Raw genomic sequence first — 23,855 nt, 5'->3', positions numbered from 1 at the left:
GTCCATTACCCGTACCTCTTCCATTTTGCTCAGCAGATGTGACCCCAAATTTCTCATTCCAAAGACACTCCTAACTGTCATTCAGAACTACCTTCCAGCAATGCAAGTCCAATAACTCATCCCTAGGAGAGATTCTATCGTCATTAATGCTAATCATCCGCATTCCCATTCATCCCCCCTCGGGATTATCCCCTCTTTTCGAGGAAGTGCCACCATTATGACCCTCACAAACCATCCACCGAAACAATTGCAATTTCCACGCCAATCCTCCACATTCACAGAAGTTATTAAAAAGGTCATCTAAGAGTACACCGACGAAGAGATCGAAAATGAACTCAAATCGCAACCTGGAATCAATGTGCTCATGGCATTCTACATTCAAAGTGATAATGGACCTTGATTCTTAGTATGAGTATTATCAGAATTACCCAATACCAATGACACACTCCTCAAACATAGAACTTGATTTACTGCAGGAATCAGCGTGTAGAAGCATCTCGGTCCGCTATACAAGCTTATACACTGAAGCGCCAAAGAAACTGGTACAGGCATACGTAATCAAATACAGAGATATGTAAACAGGCAGAATATGGTGCTGCTGTCGGCAACTCCTATATAAGACAACAAGTGTCTGGTGCAGTTGTTAAATCGGTTACTGCTGCTACAATGGCAGGTTATCAAGATTTAAGTGAGTTTGAACGTGGTGTTATAATCGGCGCTCGAGCGATGGGACACAGCATCTCGGAGGTTGCGATGAAGTGGGGATTTTCCCGTACCACCATTTCACGAGTGTACCGTTAATATCAGGAATCCGGTAAAAAATCAAATCTCCGACATCGCTGCTGCCGGAAAAAGATCCTGCAAGAACGGAACCAACGACAACTGAAGGGAATCGTTCAACCTGACAGAGATGCAACCCTTCCGCAAATTGTTGCAGATTTCAGTGCTGGGCCATCAACAAGTGTTAGCGAGGGAACCATTCAATGAAACATCATCGATGTGCGCTTTCGGTGCCGAAGGCCCACTTGTGTACCCTTTATGACTGCGTGACACAAAGCTTTATGCCTCGGCTGCGCCCGTAAACACCGACTTTGGACTATTGATGACTGGAAACGTGTTGCCTGGTAGGACGTGCCTCGTTTCAAATTGTATCGAGCGTATGTACGGGTGAGGAGACAGCCTTATGAAGCCATAGACACTGCGTGTCAGCAGGGGACTGTTCAAGCTGGTGGAGGCTCTGTAATGGTGTGGGGCGTGTGCAGCTGGAGTGATATTGGACCCCTGATTACTCTAGAAACGGCTCTGATAGGTGACACGTACGCAAGTATCCTGTCTGATCACCTGCATCCATCTATGCCCATTGTGCATTCCGACGGACTTAGGGAATTCCAGAGGACTAAGCGACACCCCACGTTGCTACAGCGTGGCTCCATTAGCACTCTTCTGAGTTTAAACACTTCTGCTGGCCACTAAAGTCCTCAGACATGAACTTTACTGAGCACATCTGGGATGCCTTGCAACGTGCTATTCAAAAAAAGATCTCCACCTCCTCGTACTCTTATGGATTTACAGAGAGCACTGCAAGATTAATGGTGTCAATTCCCTCCAGCACTACTTCAGACATTAGTCGAGTCCATGCTACGTAATGTTGCAGGCTCGTGGGGGCCCTACACGATTTTAGGCTGATGTAGCAGTTTCTTTGGCTCTTCAGTGTAGGTGCCAGCGGTGCCTCCAATACGATGACCACCTGACAGAACATTGCAGGAACACACCCACTTGTCATTAGTGCAAGCAAAACCACGATCTGAAATAATGCCAGTACCTAAACTCCCGACCTACCTGCAAGATCTGTGACCAACCTCACCCCACCTACTTCCACAAGTGCTAATCCAAACCCTCTTTCCAAAAACCTGAACTCACAATCCTTATATGCACAGTTGATCAACTCCCTCCGTCCTCCACCCACCACTGAAGATATAATATGTTTCATAACATTAGTAATGCAAAACACACATCCATCTGATAGATTACAGTGCTACAACAAATAGCCCTCGCCACCTGTACAATCTTCCATCTCAATGCCTACGTCACATAGTCCCAAAATCAAGCCCATTTCATTTTCGATCGTCTCGAAACACTAGTCTAACCTTCCCCTCAAACTTCTCCTTGCTTTACTGAAAATGGCATAGCAGATATACAACATCCTCTACCAAAATGTCTGTTCCCTCCACTCCAATAAACGTCTTCTTATCCACTATAGTTGTTGTGGTCTTCAGTCCAGAGACTGGTTTGATGCAGCTCTCCATGCTGCTCTATCCTGTGCAAGCTTCTTTATCTCCCAGTACCAACTGCAACCTAAATCCTTCTGAATCTGCTTAGTGTATTCATCTCTTGGCCTCCCTCTACGATTTTTACCCTCCACGCCGTGCTCCAATACTAAATTGGTAATTCCTTGATGCCTAACAACATCTGCTACCAACCGATTCCTTCTTCTAGTCAAGTTGTTCCACAAATTTCTCGTCTTTCCAATTCTATTCAGTACCTCCTCATTAGTTATGTGATCTGCCCATCTGATCTTCAGCATTCTCCTGTAGCACCATGTTTCGAAAACTTCTATTCTCTTCTTGTCTAAACTATTTATCGTCCACATTTCAAATGGCTCTGAGTACTATGCGACTTAACTTCTGAGGTCATCAGTCGCCTAGAACTTAGAACTAATTAAATCTAATTAACCTAAGGACATCACACACATCCATGCCCGAGGCAGAATTCGAACCTGCGACCGTAGCGGTCGCTCGGTTCCAGACTGTAGCGCCTCGAACCGCACGGCCACTCCGACCGGCGTCAACGTTTCACTTCCATACATGGCTACACTCCGTACAAATACTTTCAGAAACGACTTCCTGGCACATAAATCTATTCTCGATGTTAACAAATTTCTCTTCTTCAGAAACGCTTTCCTTGCCATTGCCAGTCTACATTTTATATCCTCTCTACTTCGACCATCATCACTTATTTTGCTTCCCTAATAGCAGAACTCATTTACTACTTTAAGTGTCTCATTTCCTAATCTGATTCCCTCAGCATCACCCGGTTTAATTCGACTACATTCCATTATCCTAGTTTTGCTTTTGTTGATGTTCATCTTACATCCTCCATTCAAGAGACTGCCCATTCCATTCAACTGCTTTGTCTCTGACAGAATTACAATGTCATCGGCGAACTTCAAAGTTTTTATTTCTTCTCCATGGTTTTTAATTCCTACTCCGAATTTTTCTTTTGTTTGTTTTACTGCTGGCTCAATATACAGATTGAATAACATCGGGGATAGGCTACAACCCTGTCTCGCTCCCTTGCCAACCACTGCTTCCCTTTCATGTCCCTCGACTCTCATAACTGCCAACTGGTTTCTGTACAAACTGTAAATAGCCTTTCGTTCCCTGTATTTTACCCCTGCCACCGTCAGAATTTGAAAGAGAGTATTCCAGTCAACATTGTCAAAAGCTTTCTCTAAGTCTACAAATGCTAGAAACGTGGGTTTGCTTATCCTTAATCTGTCTTCTAAGATAAGTCGTAGGGTCAGTATTGCCTCACGTGTTCCAACATTTTTACTGAATCCAAACTGATTTTCCCCGAGGTCGGCTTCTACCAGTTTTCCCATTCGTCTGTAAAGAATTCGCGTTAGTATTTTGCAGCCGTGGCTTATTAAACTGACAGTTCGTTAATTTCACATCTTTCAACACCTACTTTCTTTGGGACTGGAATTATTGTATTCTTCTTGAAGTCTGAGGGTATTTCACCTGTGTCATACATCTTGCTCACCAGATGGTAGAGTTTTGTCAGGGCTGGCCCCATTTCATCTTCATCTACATCCCCTTCCATTTCCATAATATTGTCCTCAAGTCATTGCTCTTGTATAGACCCTCTATATACTCCTTCCACCTTTCTGCTTTCCCTTCTTTGCTTAGAACTGGGTTTCCATCTGAGCTCTTGATATTATACAAGTGGCTCTCTTTTCTCCAAAGGTCTCTTTAATTTTTCCAGTAATATATGCCTCTACATCCTTACATATGTCCTCTAGCCATCCCTGCTTAGCCATTTTGCACTTCCTGTCGATCTCATTTTTGAGACGTTTGTATTCCTTTTTGCCTGCTTCATTCACTGCATTTTTATATTTTCTCCTTTCATCAATTAAATTCAATATTTCTTCTGTTACCCGAAGATTTTTACTAGCCCTCGTCTTTTTACCTACTTGACCCTATGCTGCCTTCACTATTTCATCTCTCAAAGCTACCCAATCTTCTTTTACTGCATTTCTTTCCCCCATTCTTGTCAGTCGTTCCCTAATGCTCTCCCTGAAACTCTCTACAACCTCTGTTTCGGTCAATTTATCCAAGTCCCATCTCAGTTTTAATCTACAATTCATAACCAACAGATTGTCAGAGTCCGCATCTGCCTCTGGAAATGTCTTACAGTTTAAAACCTGGTTCCTAAATCTCTGTCTTACCATTATATAATCTATCTTGAAACCTTCCAGTATCTCCAGGCCTCTTCCATGTATACAGCCTTCTTTTATGATTCTTGAACCAAGTGTTAGCTATGATTAAGTTATGCTCTGTGCAAAATTCTACCAGGCGGTTTCCTCTTTCATTCCTTACCCCAATTCCATATTCACCTACTACGTTTCCTTTCCTTCCTTTTCCTACTATCGAATTCCAGTCACCCATGACTAACAAATTTTCGTCTCCCTTCACAATCTGAATAATTTCTTTTATCTCATCATACATTTCATCAATCTCTTCGTCACCTGCAGAGCTAGTTGGCGTATAAGCTTGGACTACTGTGGTATCGTGGGCTTCATATCTATCTTGGCCACAATAACGTGTTCACTGTGCTCTTTGTAGTAGCTTACCCGCATTTCTATTTTTTTATTCATTATTAAACCTACTCCTGCATTACCTCTATTTGATTTTGTATTTATAACCCTGTATTCATCCGATCAGAAGTCTTGTTCCTCCTGCCACCGAACTTCACTAATTCCCATTGTATCTAACTTTAACCTATCCATTTGCCTTTTTAAATTTTCTAACCTTCATGCCCGATTACGGGATCTGACATTCTACTCTGCGATCGATAGAATGCCAGTTTTCTTTCTCCTGATAACGACGTCCTCCTGAGTAGTCCCCGTCCGGAGATCCGAATGGGGGACAATTTTATCTCAGGAATATTTTACCCAAGAGGACGCCATCATCATTTAACCATACAGTAAAGCTGCATGCCCTCGGGAAAACTACAGCTGTAGTTTACCCTTGCTTTCAGCCGTTCGCAGTACCAGCACAGCAAGGCCGTTTTGGTTAGTGTTACAAGGTCAGATCAGTCAATCATCCAGACTGTTGCCCTGCAACTACTGAAACGGCTGCTGCCCCTCTTCAGGAACCAGGGCCTCTCAGCAGATACCCCTCCGTTGTCGTCGCACCTACGGTACGGCTATCTGTATCGCTCAGGCATGCAAGCCTCTCCACCAATGGCAAGGTCCATGTTTTATGGTGGGGGTTCTTATCCATACCCTCCACAAATATGAAATCCATATCCTCATCAAACAGACCTTCCTCAAATCCCACATTTCATCCATACATCTTCTTCCATCCTACATCGTACTGATAATCCCCATTCTACAACCCATAGCAGAGTGGCCATTGCACATCTCTGAACTAACGCCTCTACTCTCCAAACTCTCCTCAGTGATCCAACTGAGCACCTCATCCTCACCTTCTCTCTCCCAAAACTCACATTAATGCTTGCCACTATCTTCATCCGCCCTAGCTATAATATCCCTTACGATTCCCTGACCCATGAAGACTGAACCTTTACCACATACATAATCTTGACCGACCTTAACCTTCACTCCCACACACCCACGGAAAAAATGGCAGTGGGGTTATTTTATCAATATCTTAAATGGCCACGATATCCATATCCTTGCCACCTCCATCCTGACACAGATACCACCGATGATGCCATTATTGTCTCCCCTAACATCTTGTGGTGCAACTGGGAGTGAGCACCTGCCTGTCCTCCTCTAGATCTTATACTGTTTACCAAACCCAATCCACACCATTCCTAATCATCCATACCCAGAATTATTCTCGTGCAGACTACAATGCATAGAGAGCCTAAATTCATACCATAATCGGAAGCCATGATTCCAAACTTCAAAATCCTGATGACGTCCAAAATGAGGCTGACTTCCTACAACACACCATGTCGGACGCTATTTCCCACCATATCCCACTCTGAACTCTCTACTAAGATCGTCCTACTCTTCCTCTCGTGCTCTTGACCTGCTCCAAGAACCCCATGGTGCATATAGATAATTCGTTCATAATTCTGACCAGGATATGCTCTCACACGACTGACAGCTCCAGCAACATGTTCGCAATCACTTATTAGCCAAACAATGTCAGGACTGGCACGTGACATGCACTAAATTAAATAAAACATGTATAAACTCTACAAAGTATTCGAAAGCATTTCATAGACTCTCCAGAAATAACCCCACTCTCATCTATCCCAGTCTACACAATAACAGAAGACTTCCAGGCAACCTCAAAACCAGCTCTTCACATCCTACCTGGAACACACATTCATCATCCAATATGATCCCAACTTTGATTACGCGATGGACCCTTATGTGTATGAACGAACAAACACAACTATTCCACCTCTCGCCCTAAATTTCCAGTATTTACACAATACTCCACAAACAAGACTCAACACACCAGTAACAGCAGAAGAGATTACACAAACACTCGCTAAAAAACGAAACGCTGTGCCCAGTCACGATACAGTTACCTATTGCCACTTCAAGAAATATCCCAGAGTCTATCGCGAAACCGTAGCTATCCTGTACAAAACCATCTTGCACACAGGTACCCAGAGGAGTGGAAAACGTCCAAAGTCCTCCTCTTCCTGAAACCCAATAAACTAGCCTCACAGACCTCATCAAATTGATCTTACGTCAGGTTTCAGCAAAATATTTGAAAACATTCTTACCCAACGAATCCATCAGCGTCTTGCAACCCAATACCTACTCATTCCCAATACCCAATGTGGATTTCGTTTCAACAGTTCCATCGCCGACCAACTTTTCTACCTTACGCACCCAATCTCCCATCAATTGAATAAACCGAAGTCCGCCATATTTGTCTCCCTTGATATTCAAAAAGCCTTCGACTGGATTTGGCATTCTGGACTGCTCCTCAAACTACAAATCTATGAATTCCTAGTTAACAACATCCACCTTACAGCATTCATCCTACATATGTCACATCAACCATACATGCTCCTGCATATTTCATCCCACTGCAGGTGTGCCTCAAGGCTGCAGGCCAAGAGCATACGGAGGAGAGAGTTCAGAATGGGATATGCTGGGAAATAACATCCGAGATGGTGTGTTGTTGGAAGTCAGCCTCACTTTGGACGTCATCAGGATTTTGAAGATTGGAATCATGATTTTCGATTATGGTATGAATTTGGGCACTGCAGGTATTCCAGTATGCATGAAAATAATCCTGGGTATGCTGTGATGGATGATTAGGAATAGTGTGGGTTGGGTTTGGTAAACAGTATGAGATTCAAAGGAGGACAGGCCGAAAACACTACCAAAAACGAATTTTATGCATTTTGTTCTTTAACTTTGTCAATCTTAGCGCTATTTACAGTTATCTCAAGTATGGAAAGCTTTGTGCTGGATACGCTTCACGCAGTAGGACATGCCATCTTTTCAGCTTCTTGCTGAGTTGCTCAATGCAGGTGCAAGATGATTGTAGCACGAGTCAACAGAGTGCCTAGGAGAACAAACGCGTGGTCAGCTGCAAAATTCCCTCGGTGTGGGGCATGAGATGCGAAGCATGTCAAAATACCATTTTCATAAATTTATTTTTTGGGAAAATGGTCTTTATAAACAAATGTGGGGCGTCGAAAGTGCTTAACTTTATTATGTAGTCACCTCAGATAAAATGGAATGTTCTTCTGAACCCTTTTTTCTGTAGACTAACATTGTAACATTGTATACCACACATGTGCTAGTGATATTTTGACAAGGTGAGCTACATATGTATGGAAGAATATCATTCGCTCTATGGCAGTAAGGATTCAAGGTCAGAAGCCAGTACCACCTCGTTGTGAGTCTATACATGTTATGACCCGTGCTTCACGGTCAACAGGTGAAACGCGCTCGCATCATTCCTCTCGTAGTAAGGGAATCTTATGGTGTCAGAACGCAGGAGCCTTACAGCATCTCTGAGCGCACCGATCGATGGAGGATCCAGTAAGTGTGTGGAAACTAGAGTTTAGGCGGTAAGAATACAGGCTTAGAATAGTGATGTGGTGAACATATTGCAGCAAAATTGGTTTTTAACGCCGTCCAATTGAAGACTCAAATGTGTTTCACATGTATGTGGATATGGTTAGGTGCCAGTTTAGGAAGGCGTGGCTACAAAGCAAACATGTGATCATTAAGGAAACTCTCCGTAATGAACACCAGCCCTACGTAACTAATGTCAGTCGTAACTGGCAACATTTTGTATTTTTGACGGATCGGCATTTTCCTCAGCATATACAGACCACAATGTAACTGTTTTGAGCCAAAGATACATCTGCGCATTATCTTGCAGTGACCGTCTGTCTGTAGCTGTCTCTTTCCGTGGACTTGGTATTAATGCTGGGCTAAATGCAACATACTGTATGCTGAGTTTCCAGTTTCTACTAGAATCAGTCCCACGTAAACACATCAGTGATATTTCAAAAATGGTTTGCAGCACAGAACGAGATTACTCTTGCTAACTGGCCTTTTCTGCACCACACTTCAACCTATGGGAAGTGTTGTTGACCTCGAGCCGAGAATTTGAGATGACCTTGAGGATTTCACCCTAGCTGCCTCGTAGGTGGGATCAGAAAATGAAAGATTTATTGCCCACTGCATAGAATCCATTCCTTGCAGAATGCTGCTGATAATTAAAGTTGAAAGCCTTTGGACATGATGTTAAATGACGAAGAAACTGATTGCTATACGCTTTCAGAGACCAGATCATCTTAATAAGAACTATACCACCCAGACAGATTAATGTGACCAACTTTCAAAAGCCCAACCAACTACGTTTTGCAGTGCAGATTGCTGCGAAACGTGCAGGAAGAGAGTGAATGAGGTTCTGGAAGCTACTGACAAGGATGTGGAGCCATGCCGACTCCAGAACCATGGCCAGCTGCGCGAGATTTCTCAAATGAGTATCAATGACGCGAACAGCCCAATCGAGGTGGTCTCACAGATTCTCGACTGGATTTAAATCTGGGGAGTTTGATGGCCACAGGAGTACGGTAAACTCATCTTAGTGCTCTTCGAACCATCCACGTATACTGTGGGCTGTATGACACGTTGCATTGTCCTGCTGGTATATGCCATTGTGCCGAGGAAAAACAAATTGCATGTAGGGGTGGACATGGTCCGCAAGGATAAATGCATACGTGGTTGATCCGTTGTGCCTTCCAGAATGACGAGATCAACCAGTGAATGTCACAAAAACATTTCCAGACCATAAGATTCCTCCTGTGGCCTGGCCCCTGCCAACAATCCAAGAACCATCTGCCCGATAGAGCATAAAACGTGATCCATCTGAAAAGGCCACCTGTTGCCAATCTGTGAACGTCCAGTTATGATACTGGTATGCAAATTCTAGCATCCGTCGCCGATGAACTGCAGTCGGCTTGAGTACATGAGCAGGGCACCTGCAGTGGAGGCCCATACGCAGCAATGTTCGCTGAACAGTCGTTCAGGAGACACTGTTGATAGTCCCTTGGTTCATCTTGGCGGTCAGTTGCTCAACAGTTGCATGTCTGTTCGCCCGCACACATCTCTGCAGCCATCGTTCACCCCTGTCATCTACGGCTCGTGGAGCACTGCAGTCGGGGCCGGTTTTAGATAGCAGCATTTTGCCATCCACAGTATACTTTAACCATGGCGGCACCCGAACAGTGTACACACCGAGCCACTTCGGAAATGCTTGCACCCTCGGCCCAGAAGCCAATGATGATGCCCTTTTGGACGTCAGATGAATCGTTCCGTTTCCGCATTATGAGAACGACTGCACTACTTCCCGTGTCCCCACCAATACGTTTTATATACCCTCCACTGCCAGGGCTGCCACGCGCCGTCTATGAGTGGTTACAGCAAGTTGAAGTTGAACATGGGCGGTGGTCGGATTAATGTGACTGGACAGTGTATAAATGTGCGTCAGTTCTTCTTCGGTCTGTCTTTTAAGTAAATCGTAGTGTTAGTATTGCCTCTTGCTTTCATGCGTTTCTTTGGAACCCAAATTGCTCTTTCTCGACGTCTGCTTCTACCTACATTTTTCTGTAAATAATTCAAGTTGGTAGTTTGAAACCACGTTTTATCAAACTTATGATTTGGCAATATTTACATCTCTCAGCAGCTGCATCCAGAAGAAAGAAGGTTTTGGCTCATCAACTAATGCCGAATTGTAAGTTTAGCGCACTAGAGAGAAACGGGCTATTCTCCTGCTTGTTGTGACATGCAAGAGGTATCCAATCTGGGATGAGAGATGGAGGGCCACTCTTGTTAGTTTCGTGGTGCATGACGAAATAGTTTTTAGATTTCACGACAGATGAGTGTGGGTACACTTGCTGCTAATCACCATTCATTACAGGTTTTGGCTTTCATCAAACTTACACTGAGTTTATGTGTCTGTCTGTTTGGGTAAGTGGCTCGCGAGTCCTGTTCATGAAGAATTTGTTTCTGAGGAGGGTTGGAGGCAGGGTGGGCAGCCGATTTCTCCCGCCCTCACTGGATACGCACTTGGTCGTATGGAGAGCTATCAAAAACCTCTGTATTTCTAAACAGTAGTACCGGAATAAGTTAAGTTTCTATGTATTTTTAAAATTTTCTATCCAGTTCTGAATGATAGCTTCAAGGTTTCCTCTTTGAAACATCTTTGAGAAATGAATTCCAAATGAAACGCGTCTACGTGCACAACCATTAAAAATTGGTTAGTACTGTTTTCGACACCTCTTCTCGCTTACTTGTGCTCTAGCAACATTTATTTACAGTGTAATGTCTATCCACATTTATCTAAATAAACACGGTGAAAGCTGGTATTTCGTACTGTTGTTCATAAGATCGCAGAAACAGCTGCTAGCAGCAGACAGACGACAATCGTTATATTCCTTTTTAATGCTATTCCTCTTGATATCACGTTTCCCCTTCTAATTACCATATTACCATTCACTTTAACTTTTTCTTAGCACAATCCATCCACCTATCAGTCGGCACTGCCACTCTTTTGCCGGCTCATCGTCAATTGGTGTTAACAGATAGATGATGTGTCGTCATTTAAGGTGATTAGTTATCGTATCTGTTATCACTGCGAAAAATGCACACTGTTTTAAACTGGAACGTGGTTGCACTTACTGACGTGATTAGGCGACATCCATACGTAGTAAGGTCTACTGTTTGCCGAACTGAAAGCATGGCGACTGTGTCATAGAAAAGTAAGGTATAGTATACATACGTGGTGTCTGTTCTTTCAGACATGTCCAAAAGAATAGACACCATTTTTTGATCCAGCAGCCATTATGAATTAAAACACAAAGGAATTACAGACATTTTCTGCGAGTGGGCATTGATTGAAATCAATGTGGAAAGTTGAATATTTGTGTTGGACCGGTATTCCAATCCTGGTCTCCTGCTTGTATGGCACATGTCTTGACCACTAAGCCATTCGGTCAGGGTGGTCATTGCACCTGCACGGAATACCCTAGCACGCCTCACGCCAGACGCAGATTCTCACTTTGCCACACACTACTAATGTAGTGCGCCTTGCCCATTATCCTCATTACTCGCCGCATTTCGCCGATTCCCGTGAGAGTTAGAGACCAGAGTGCACCTGAATTGACAAGATCATTGGACGTCTCACCTTTTATACACACATCAAAAAAGTTTTGCCTCACCCCGATTCGCGTAACTCCTGAAGACAGACGTTGACTGTGGATGTTGTATCACAGACACAGTCCCTTTGACGGCTCAGAGACGTCACTAAACCCGCCCAAAGATGCAAACAACCATGCATGAGCAGCACCTATTAGACAGGGGGGTTCCGACAACCCATCAGTTCCAGTCGTTCCACCAGGAAGGAGGTACACGGCTCGAGTTGTCTGTAGTTCAACGTCCACCCCGATTGCTGAGTGGTCAGCACGACGGACTGTCGTGCCAAGGCGCCTGGGTTCGATTCACGGCTGGGTCGGAGACTTTCTCCGCTCAGGGACTGGTTGTTGTCTTCATCATCTCATCCCCATCGGCGCGCAAGTCGCCGAAGTGGCACGTCAACTCAAAAGATTTGCACTAGGCGACCGGTCTACCCGACGGGAGGCCCTAGCCACACATTTCCATTTTTGTACTTCAATCATGCCTAGACGGTCAATACCGCGGTTCGATCGCGTCCGCATTGTTACTTTGTGCCAGGAAGGACTCTCAACAAGGGAAATGTTCATGCTTCTCGGTGTGAACCAAAGCGATGTTGTTCTGACATGGAGGAGATACAGAGAGACAGGAACTGTCGATGACATGCCTCACTCAGGCCGCCCAAGGGCTACTACTGCAGTGGATGACCGCTACCTACGGATTATGGCTCGGAGGAACCCTGACAGCAACGCCACCACGTTGATTAATCCTTTTCGTGTAGCCACAGGACGTCGTGTTACGTCTCAAACTGTGCGCAATAAGCTGCATGATGCGCAACTTCACTCTCTACGTCCATGACGAGGTCTATCTTTGCAACCACAACGCCCTGCAACGCGGTAAATATGGGCCTAACAACATGTCGAATTGACCGCTCAGGTTTGGCGTCACGTTCTGTTCAGCGATGTGTGTCGCATATGGCTTCAACCAGACAATCGTCGGAGACGTGTTTGGAGGCAACCCGGTCAGGCTGATCGCCTTAGATACACAGTCCAGCGAGTGCAACAAGGTGCAGGTTCCTCGATGTTTTGGGGTGGCATTATGTGGGGCCGACGTACGCCGCTGGTGGTCATGGAAGGCGCCGTAACGACTGAACGATACGTAAACGCGATCCTCCGACCGATAGTGCAAACCATATCGCCAGCATATTGGCGAGGCATTCGTCTTCATAGACGACAATTCGCGCCCCCATCGTGCACATCTTGTGAATGACTTCCTTCAGCATAACATCTCTCGACTAGAGTGGTCAGCATGTTCTCCAGACATGAACCTTATCGAAAATGCCTGGGTTGGATTGTAAAGGGCTGTTTATGGACGGCGTGACCCACCAACCACTGTGAAGGATCGCCGTTGAGGAGTGGGACAATCTAGACCAACAGTGTATTGATGAACTTCTGGATAGTATGCCACGACTAATACAGGCATGCATCAATGCAAGAGGACGTACGTGTTACTAGGTATTAGTTACCGCTGTATATAGCAATATTGCCATGGGAGCTTACAGGAAATACATTGCCATGGGACGACACTGTACCCTCACGGTTTGAATGCCGATTATTTCGTCAAAATGTTTAACTTTTCATGCCAGTTTATGCACTTTGTCATTTTGTGGTTAGTTCGTACTGATGACATCAAGTCTCGTCACACGTGTCGATATTTCCAGATAAGAACTGTCCACATTTTAATCAAGTCGCTACAGGCACCCAAGCGCCATTGTTTTTGTTTGGGAGTCAAGTTGCGCATGACTAACTTTGAACATACTTTCTATTCTTTAAAATATTCTGGAGAATTAGTGTTATATGTATGGTGTCTGTTTTTCTGGACATGTCCGATAGAAAAGACACGACACTGTCGTGATTCCGCGACCGTATATGTACATGACGGAAGAGAGATAGCGACGTCAGTCGCGTGAGGGCATCGAAATAACTTTGGCAACAAGTGACAATTTATACTGGACCGTGACTCGAACGCCGATTTCCCAGTTTACACGAGCGGTCGCCTTAACCACTCCTACTATCCAAGCACACTTCTGGTCCGAGCCAAATTCCCACTTTGTCGCATACTACTCCGATAGCCCCCGCTGTCCATTTTCCTCATTGCTCGCAGTATCTGGGATGATTCCCGCAAGAGGTCGGACCTAGGTTGCATCCACACTGAAGATAGAAATTAATGTTATATCTAAGCCTTGACGGCATTTCATTCGGACCTGAAGCGTGCTCAGCTTGCCGAAGTCGTTAAGGGGACCGCTCGCGTAAAGCGGGAAACCCGAGTAAGATTCGCGTTCCGGCACGAATTTCCACTTATCGCCATTGAATTATTTCAGTGCCTTCATGCAGCTGACGTTAGTATTTCTTTTTCATCATTCTAGAGAATGTCTTAACCATCGGATTTAGACAAGTTCTTCCATCGCAATTTGTGCCACAGCAACGTTGACACACTACGATCGCACGTCCACTACTAAATACTGCCTGTTCACAGCTGACTGGTCGAATGCACAACTGTTGTTTGTAGTTCTATGTTCAAGCTGCACCGTAGTCACCGCGATGGCGTCGCTTCTACGTAAGGAGTATGCTTTTGGCAGGCATTCCACAGTATACGGCACCCATCTTATACAAAATTAAGACATAGTTAAAACTTCGTGTGGAACGTACCGCGCTCCTTCTACTTACGATACCAGCTGTTTCGCACGTCACTTGTCGTAGACCACTCTTATTGTAACGTCCATTATTTCGATGTCTTCATATGTAGGTGCTATTTTGGGCCGTCCGCCATGTGAATCATCTTCAGAGAAGTACGACCACTTTTCAGTACAGTTACCCACTTTTTAGCGTTTAGAAGGAAGAAGCAAGCTCCATAAAACCTTTAGTCTCCGGATGAGTATACGTTGACTGTAAATCATCCAGAATAAAGTAATTTTATAAAAACGTGGTATTGCAGTTTATCAATTTGAGGGAAAACGCATAATATGATAACTTGCAAAAGCATTATTAATAAAACTATCCCGCAGATGAATTTGATAGGAAACTTTCGAAATTGTGTAACATGTATCAACATCCTCTTTGCATCAAACTGGGAAGTTTCTCCCTAACATTATAATTATTTCGGAAATATATTTTCATGACTGACCAAACGGCGCATAGGCAGTACTTTTCCACACATACACGACTAGTCTGGAAATAATAAATTAAAAAATTCATAACAGTTTGGCTTCAGATCAGATCTATGCACATTAAAAGCAATAGGAAATCTGTTATATATTGTATATGATGGTGTTGGAAGGAGGCAAACTACTTGTGCTATAGTTACAGGTCTGGTCAAAGCATTCGATTCCGTGTCACATGAGAATATGATAATTAAGTTAGTTCAAATATGGCGTAAGAGATGAGTCGTCAAGTTCATTTGGATACCATTTTTCTGACGGGATACAGTAAGTGTATGTAAATGTTTAGATATCACATCTGTTGAAAAGAAAACGAAGTATCCCACAGGTGTCAGTTCTTGAACCATTTCTCTTCACTGTTTATATAAATGATTTCTCAAATTCTGTACCATGTGTAAATGTACTCTATGGAGATTAAATCACCCGAGTGACAACAGGTGAAAATTTACAAAGCATTCAAAATTACATGAGAGAAACAAATGAAAAGAGTTATTACTGGTATTTGGCAAACCATGCGTCCATTACCAAAACAGAAACCGAAGAACTTTATTTTAATTTCAGCTTGGCGCCCTAAGAGAAGGCTAGTATCGGTTGGGCCCTGGATGTATTCTAGGTTTGTCTCCAATAGAGGCTTGAAGCAGTCAGTTCAGATCACTTAACGTAACAGTCCCAAGTCTCTACATCTATAGTTATTACAATGTAGGCCAAAGAAAATTTACAGAGATTTAGATTAAGAAATACTGTTCATTTGCATAGTATAAGAAATAACTACATAGGAGATTTACTGTACTCAAGACTCTCCGACACACACAATAGTCACGAAGATACGAGACTGAAGTTCTTCAACAAATTGACAGAAACGTCCCGCTTGCCCCACTCACATAAGTTTAGAAAGTTTTAGCAACTTGGCTCAAAGAATATTAACTCACGGAGAGTGATGTCCATGAATGGTGCTTTCAATAGCTATACTCTACTCATTACGAGCTTGTATTTTCACATAAACTATTAACTGTACATTATATTTTGACAAGGCCAATGATATGAAAACATACTGAACGGTTGACAATAACACGTTGTAAACTTTCTTTGCTCAGAGTCGCTGCTGCTTCTCTAACGACCGCATGTATGTCACAAACAACACTTGATAACCAACAAATACTAGTAAGGGTAATCACACTTGTTGAGTAATGCGTGAAACAAAAGATTCGGAAAGTGGTGGTGAGTAACGGGAGGGGCGGAAGAAGGGGCAGGGGAACCAGCACACGACTTCCACCGGAACCGTTTCCTGGAAGGAAATCTGCGAGTTCTACACTGTTCCGCTACGCTCAGAAGACCGTATAATGGAACAAGATGTGTTGTTAACGCACTCTGCTCTACTTACGGCGAGCAAACTTGTTCTAAGTGAAAAGTCCAAATTTTCCTGAAGTAAAAAATTGTTACGTATTACTTTGTTCGGAGAGAGGGGTAGCAGAGAAGGAATCTGTATATCCAGCAGGGGACGAAATCAAATGCGCACCTTATAATTCTGCTTTAGCTCTTCGAGGGCTTTCTACATTGCGTAGACAATTTTGCGTTGATTCCTTAGATTAAGCCATCGTCTCGTTCTAGTAAGCTAGGTCGGTCATTTGGCTCTTGGTACCTTTTCTGTCTTGGAGGGTGGCCACCAGTAATGCCATCTGCAGTTTTTGTAGTCAGGGAAAAAAATCATTTTTCATTTTCCATATGTGATATAAACTACATTATTTTTTAAACAAGAAGGATACAGGAGAAACACAGTTTCTCATAGACACCAGTTAGAAGAAGAGCAAGACGGTCACTGAAGAGGATTGTGACGAACAATAAAAGGACGACAGCTGCGAAAGTCATTGCAGAACTCTATGTCGCACTCAGGAACACTGTCAGCACTAAGGCAACACAAACGGAGTTCCAAAAGCTGGGAATACCAAAACTATTCATCAGTAATGTAAATGACCGTAACAAGAAAACTTGGAGCTGAAGGCGCAAAGCCTGGATCAGAGAAATGGAAGGAAGGTATTTGGGCGGATGAGTTTTGCTTCACTTTGTTTCCAACTTTTGGGTGAATTTACATCCCAAGAGGGATACGCCCAAGAGGGATACGTGGCGGGGTTTCGGTGTTTATTTCGCCAGCCATATCGTGGTAATCCATCGGATCAGTGGGTACTCTGCAACTTCGTACTAGTACCAAGAATTACGTGACCATTGTGGGTGATCAAGTTGATCCAAGGGTACCATGTTTATTCTACAGTGCGATATTGTAAGACAGCTATTCATAAGGCTCGGTTCGTGCACGATTGGTTTAGTGAGCGCGAGGGTGAATCGCCACATCTCCCCTGGTCACCAAAGCCACCAGATCTCAATATTACTGAACTTTCGTGATCTACTTTGGAGGGAATCGTGCGTGATCGCACTTTTAGAAAACTTTCTCACACTTTCACACGCGATACCACTAGATGTAGGCAATTGGGTTGCACAAACTTCCTTCCGCAGACAGGAGAGGGAAAGGGTAGCGACAGGTAGAGCATCCGACAATCTTCTACCACTAACATAACCAAGTCCAGTCATTAACATGCCGACCCCGTTAAGAAGCGGGATGGAGACCAGGACAAAGATAGGTGAAACATAATCGAAGACGAGTGTGTGGAAGGAATAGGATGTTTAAAATATATAGACGCCTTTCTACGTCAAGGTCATCACAGATGGAGAATTTGTCGTACTGAATAACGATGGGAAAATTATTTGGCTGCAGCCCTCCTTACGGAACTATTCTAGCATTTTCCTTTAAGCAATATAGCGAAAATATACAGAATCAAAGCAAGAATTGTCGGACAAGGATTTGAACCACAGTTGTCCTGAATATGAGTCAATTGCCTTAATCACTATTCCATATCTTTCTGTAAACAGCCATTTGTGATCTGTGGATAACATCTTAGGTACCAATGTACAGCACAGTGTCTAGGTGGCCGAGCGGTTCTAGGCGCTCCAGTCTGGAACCGCGCGGCCGCTATGGTCGCAGGTTCGAATCCTGCCTCGGGCATGGATGTGTGTGATGTCCTTAGGTTAGTTAGGTTTAAGTAGTTCTAAGTTCTAGGAGACTGATGACCTGAGATGTAAAGTCCCATAGTGCTCAGAGCCATTTTTGAACAGTGTCTAGATAAAGCTTTCTTGACTTCGTATGTTTCATTTATGTTAAGTAACAGGAGTCTGCCCCATTGTTTATGTATTAAATTCACAGATTTAGGCTACTAAGATGACATTTGCTTTTAGCTGCTGCAACAGGGAGACAACAGCGCCCCTCAAAGCTGATGCCATTTTTTTTTATCACCGGTTTTCATTGCAAATTACGCCGTTTCGTGAAAAATATGTTTAGTAACCACTTCCGATTAAGCGGGGGCTGTAGCCCATGCCTCAAAATTCTGGCGCAGTAAAGTTTTTTTTTTTTATACAGAATGAGTTTATTCTTTTCACTGAGTGCAGCCCTTCTTTGTCTTTCAGTTCCGCACCGACGCCGACACCATGAAGAGGTCGTGTGCGTTGATGAAGATCAAGGAGGATTATGAAGCACTGTGATGACAGGCAGCTCTTCCAGGATCTGCGAAAGTGGAAACTGAAATACGCTGCTTTTGTGTGACACCCAAGTCAGAATGTGACAAAGAGCTGCCGGAACAGCAACAACTGTATAGACTGCGGTCTTATTTTTAAAGTGTAGTTATCGTTCTATCACCTATACAGAACAAGCAATGCTGGAAAGCAGACATGTGCTAAATTTTCCTCTAGTGGGAGTTGTTTACAACCCAAAATATGTTTTATGGCCAAGCTGTAGTCGGCGAAACAACAGCGTCTGATTCTAAATGAAGTGCGAGGTGTTACAGCTGTGACGTATGTGTCGCGATGCGCCCTCGTTCCGCGATGCTGGTGGTGCTGCTGACTCTGCATGCGTTAGGCCGGACAGCTGGGCAACAGGCGAACCACAGCATTAGCGCGCGGGGGACCTCTGGCCTCATATCCGGTCTTGCGCAGTTCAAGCGGCAGTGGGCGCACCAGAAGCTAGCCAGGCGTAAGTACCCGTTCACTGCTTTGCTCACGTGTTTCCTTGCGGCGAACAAGCATAGTTTCTCTAGAATGTCCCTTATGTAATCTATCACTCCTCATTCTCCTTCTGCTATACACTTGATTTTTTTGTGCCTACAAGGCCACCATATGTGCTGCTTGTAGCTATTCAGTTTGTCTTGCATCAAGGATAATTTCCCATCCTGGTTGTATTCGGCCTGTAGTTATCAGCACTGCTAATCTTTTCCAGACGACACTGTTTTGTACTTAAACGCAACGGTGGCGGGATAAGCCAATGTACAGTAGGAACATGGTAATTACGGCCTTATTAGAACACACACATTCAGTTAACTTACGTCGATGATGCTACTGAAAGATGATTATCTCGTGATGTATGGTTTGTGGGATGTTCTCAGACTGTTCTGTAAAATGAGTATCAGTCGTGAAGTGAAAAAAAAAAAAAAAATCGGGATGCTGCATGCCATTTCTGCAGCAGACGATCGTAGGTTCCAAAGATTAAAAAAATGATAATCGCTGTCAGTGCATTCTCAGATGTAACTAATGATAAAATTTCACCACTACAGATTTGAAAATGTTGTCTGATACAGTTGTTTCAGTATTTTTAAGAACACCTTTCCAAATTACTGTCAAATGAAGTTTCTTGTGACCTCCATCAAAATACGACGTTGTTTACAACGATAAAATAAAATGGATTAATCTGATAAAAGAGTAAACTATTACGCAAAGTTGTAAAGATTAAGACACTCTAATTTATAAGATGTGTCAGTTCCCAATATCTTACAGATGAAGGTCCAAGTTACGTTGCAGATAACTAGGTCAACCGCTATCATTTACCTTATTCTTTATATTCCCACACCACTTCCTATCATAGCTTGTTGTCAAACCAAAAACACAAGTCTGAGAGAGAGACTACAACTTACAAACCTCATGTAAGAAAAAGAGGACTTACGATGCCCAAAACAAAGCCTTTACTTGAAACGAATGATATGGATACAGTATTGCCTGTTATGCATTCGTTTGACTCTTTAGTTGATAGAGAAGAGTATGTACTAACGTTTAGGTTTGGCTAATTTTGCCACAAGAAGAACGGCAAACGTCGGGGATGTAGAAATCGGTAAGTTAACATATTTTGCGGGCCGCTGTGACCGAGCGGTTCTAGGCGCTTCAGTTCGGAACTACGCGGCTGCTACGGTCGCAGGTTCGAATCCTGCCTCGGGCATGAATGTATGTGATGACCTTAGGTTAGTTAGGTTTAAGTAGTTCTAACTTCTAGGGGACTGATGACCTCCAAAGTGAAGTCCCATAGTGATCAGAGCCATTTGAACCATTTTTTTGCAAATTTCAATTCACTGGTGTCTTATGGAATAATATTTTGTGATAAATCCTCTCTTAGGCAAAATGTATTCATTCCACAACACAAAATAATTAGAATTATGTTTTTGGTTCACACACGTATATCTTGCAGGCATACTTTAATTAGCTGAGAATATTCCCTTATGGAACTGATTAACAGTACATCTTTAGACATGCCTGCTGCAGTAACGTAGTGGAAGTATGAAATACTTACCATTATCATGATCAGCCACGCCGTAATGGTGCTGTGCGACTAATTAAGGTGGTGTTGGAAATTACACTGATGGCGATTTACTTCGTGTTTGTTGCGCTTGTTCCAGTCGGGACAAACGGTAGATAGCGTTTCACTAGGCATGGTCTACATCTAAACAGGACTGAGAAGGAAGATTGGTATAGCTAACCGGTGAAAGTATAAGCAAGTGCTTATTGATCCAAGCACGACGAAAGACCTAATTGTCATCGATTGGAGAAAAAGATTTCTTTTAGGAAACAGCCGAAACAGTTTCGCCTGTTTAAAGATTGTTCCCATTAGTTTAAACCTGTATTGTATGATGAGGCCATTTGGTAAATTTACGTGTAATGTTAAGGAAATCACTCGTATATGCATGATGTTGCCGTCTGGAAACACATACTGTCTGGCTGCATCGAGTTACACTGTGTGTAGCTTCATTGAGATGCAGACACGGCAAAAAAAGGACGCGTTGGTCCACCTCTTACCCTTACGCAAGCAGTTATTCGACTTGGCACTCATTGGTATAATTGCTGGATGTCCTCCTGAAAAACAGCGTGTCAAATTCTGCCCAATTGGCCCGTTAGATCGCCAACATCTCGTATGATTGGAGGGCCCTGCCAGTAATGTTTCGAACATTCTCAGTTCTGGAGAGATTGGGCGACCTTGCTGACCAAGGTAGTGTTTGGCAAGCACGAAGACCAGCAGCAGAAACTTTCATCGTGTGCAGGCTGGTATTATGTTGCTGAAATGTAAGCCCAGGATAGCTTGCCATGGTGGCGAATAAAACTGGGCGTTTTCGTAACCGGAGCCGTTACTTCTCGATCAAGTAGCTCCTCGATTTGCCTCACAAGGGCTGAGTGCACCCCGCTTGCCAACAGCGCTCGTCAGACCGGACCTATCCAAGTGCTCAAATGGTTCAAATGGCTCTGAGCACTATAGGACTAAACATCTTAGGTCATCAGTCCCCTAGACTTAGAACTACTTAAACCTAACTAACCTAAGGACATCACACAAAAAATGGTTCAAATGGCTCTGAGCACTATGGGACTCAACTGCTGAAGTCATTAGTCCCCTAGAACTTAGAACTAGTTAAACCTAACTAACCTAAGGAGATCACAAACATCCATGCCCGAGGCAGGATTCGAACCTGCGACCGTAGCGGTCTTGCGGTTCCAGACTGCAGCGCCTTTAACCGCACGGCCACTTCGGCCGGCGGACATCACACAAGTCCATGCCCGAGGCAAGATTCGAACCTGCGACCGTAGCAGCAGCGCGGTTACGGACTGAAGCGCCTAGAACCGCTTGGCCACAACGGCCGGCTCCAAGTGCTAGCCAAGCCCAACACCGCTTACCTTCCATGATCTGACGCAAACCGGTGTTACTACTGCGGCAAGGCCGTCGGCAACGTTGGGGAAAGACTTAAGTTAGAAAAAAATTGTTTGCCAAGAAAGATGTAAGCTTTCATTGCCAGGTCGAGGAATTTTTCTATTTGCCCTCGTATGTTACGAAGAGTTTCAAACGAATAAGGCAAATACACAGGCGGTCATGATAACTATAACACCATGAAGATGGATGACAACAAATATGACAATTGTTAAAAGATTTTAATGACATTAGTCGCTTTTGTGCATTGAAATGAATCGGTTACTTGCAGTTCCTGACTCCGGAAGATATTCGGCATGGTGTGCATCTGCACTGAAAGACGAGATGTATGGTCGTCACCGAGCGAGGTGGCGCAGTGGCTAGCACTCTAGACTCGCATTCGGGAGGACGACGGTTCAATCCCGTCTCCGGCCATCCTGATTTAGGTTTTCCGTGATTTCCCTAAATCGCTTCAGGCAAATGCCGGATGGTTCCTTTGAAAGGGCACGGCCGATTTCCTTCCCCATCCTTCCCTCACCCGAGCTTGCGCTCCGTCTCTAATGACCTCGTTGTCGACGGGACGTTAAACACTAATCTCCTCCTCCTGCTCCTCTATGGTCGTCGTCACCTTATATATCAAAATGCCATGAAGTGCGCTGAATTCTTGGATATTATGTAGATGATGAATATTTCAGCGCAACAGCATAAAGTACCCAAGTGTAACGCCGCGTATCCAAGTGCAGTCTGTATATAAGGATGTCCAAGTAGCGGGCTTGTCATTTAAAAATCGCGTTTGAATGTTGTTTGTTTGTGCTTTATGCCTCATTTAAGAGGGAGAAAGGTCTACCACCATATGAAAATGTTCGACTGAGGCATGATCATGAGCTAAGGTGGTTTATCATTCCGCAATATTGCTGCCCGTGCTTGTTAGGATCCCACTACTTTAATGTTAATATGGAATCGAAGTGTTCAAGAGGGCCATTCTTAACGCCAAGAAGAATCACAGTGGCCCTGCGCCACTAGAGTTCGTCCGAGCACGATGGAGCAGCTACGTTACGCACCGTAACTCAAGAAAGGGGCTTGATTGCACCAAGACAAATACCCGCACCGACAGTGCGACGACTTCTGGAGCGCAATGGACTTTCAGCAAGGCGGACATTGACGCGACCTTGACGCGCACAAGTCAGTGATGCGGCCAGCATCAACACTAGATGCAGGAATGGTAGAACGTTGTCCTTTCAGACGAGCCCTGTTTCTGCTGATATCATCACAATGAACAGATCCGTGTGTGGATAGTCCGAGAGGAGCGGATATTGCCAGATTGCATTTGTCATCGCAATATACAGGATGATTATAATTAAAGTTAAGCTTTCAAAACGCTGTAGAAATAACTTCACTGGTCAGAATGACATCAAATTGCAACGGAATATTATCGGAGAAGGGGGAAAACGTATGGCAGAAGAAAAAAATAGTGTGAAAATTGATGAATAGATGGCGCTGTATGTGTCAGAATACGTAAATGAAAACATTTGTTATGCGCATGACCCGCTGAAGTTGGTATAAACACGCCGGATACACGGCTTTTTTCCTTTCGCGTCTGTGACGTTCGCCATGACTGTTTCAATGCAAGA

General features: G+C 43.9%; 1 protein-coding gene across 1 annotated transcript in view; it reads left to right on the top strand.

The window, feature by feature from the left end:
- The first annotated feature begins 19,115 nt into the window (after nucleotides 1-19,115).
- LOC126456047 (uncharacterized) overlaps nucleotides 19,116-23,855 on the top strand; it is a 134,124-nt gene continuing 129,384 nt past the window's right edge. The window contains exon 1 of the mRNA XM_050091802.1: nucleotides 19,116-19,263. Within this exon, the coding sequence (XP_049947759.1) occupies nucleotides 19,116-19,263 (148 nt within the window). The remainder of the gene's footprint in view (nucleotides 19,264-23,855) is intronic.

The sequence above is a fragment of the Schistocerca serialis genome, chromosome 2 (genome assembly GCF_023864345.2).
Source record: "Schistocerca serialis cubense isolate TAMUIC-IGC-003099 chromosome 2, iqSchSeri2.2, whole genome shotgun sequence".
Classification (NCBI taxonomy): Eukaryota; Metazoa; Arthropoda; class Insecta; order Orthoptera; family Acrididae; genus Schistocerca; species Schistocerca serialis.
The sequence above is the reverse complement of the archived record's forward strand: the minus strand, read 5'-3'. Positions and strand labels throughout refer to the sequence as shown.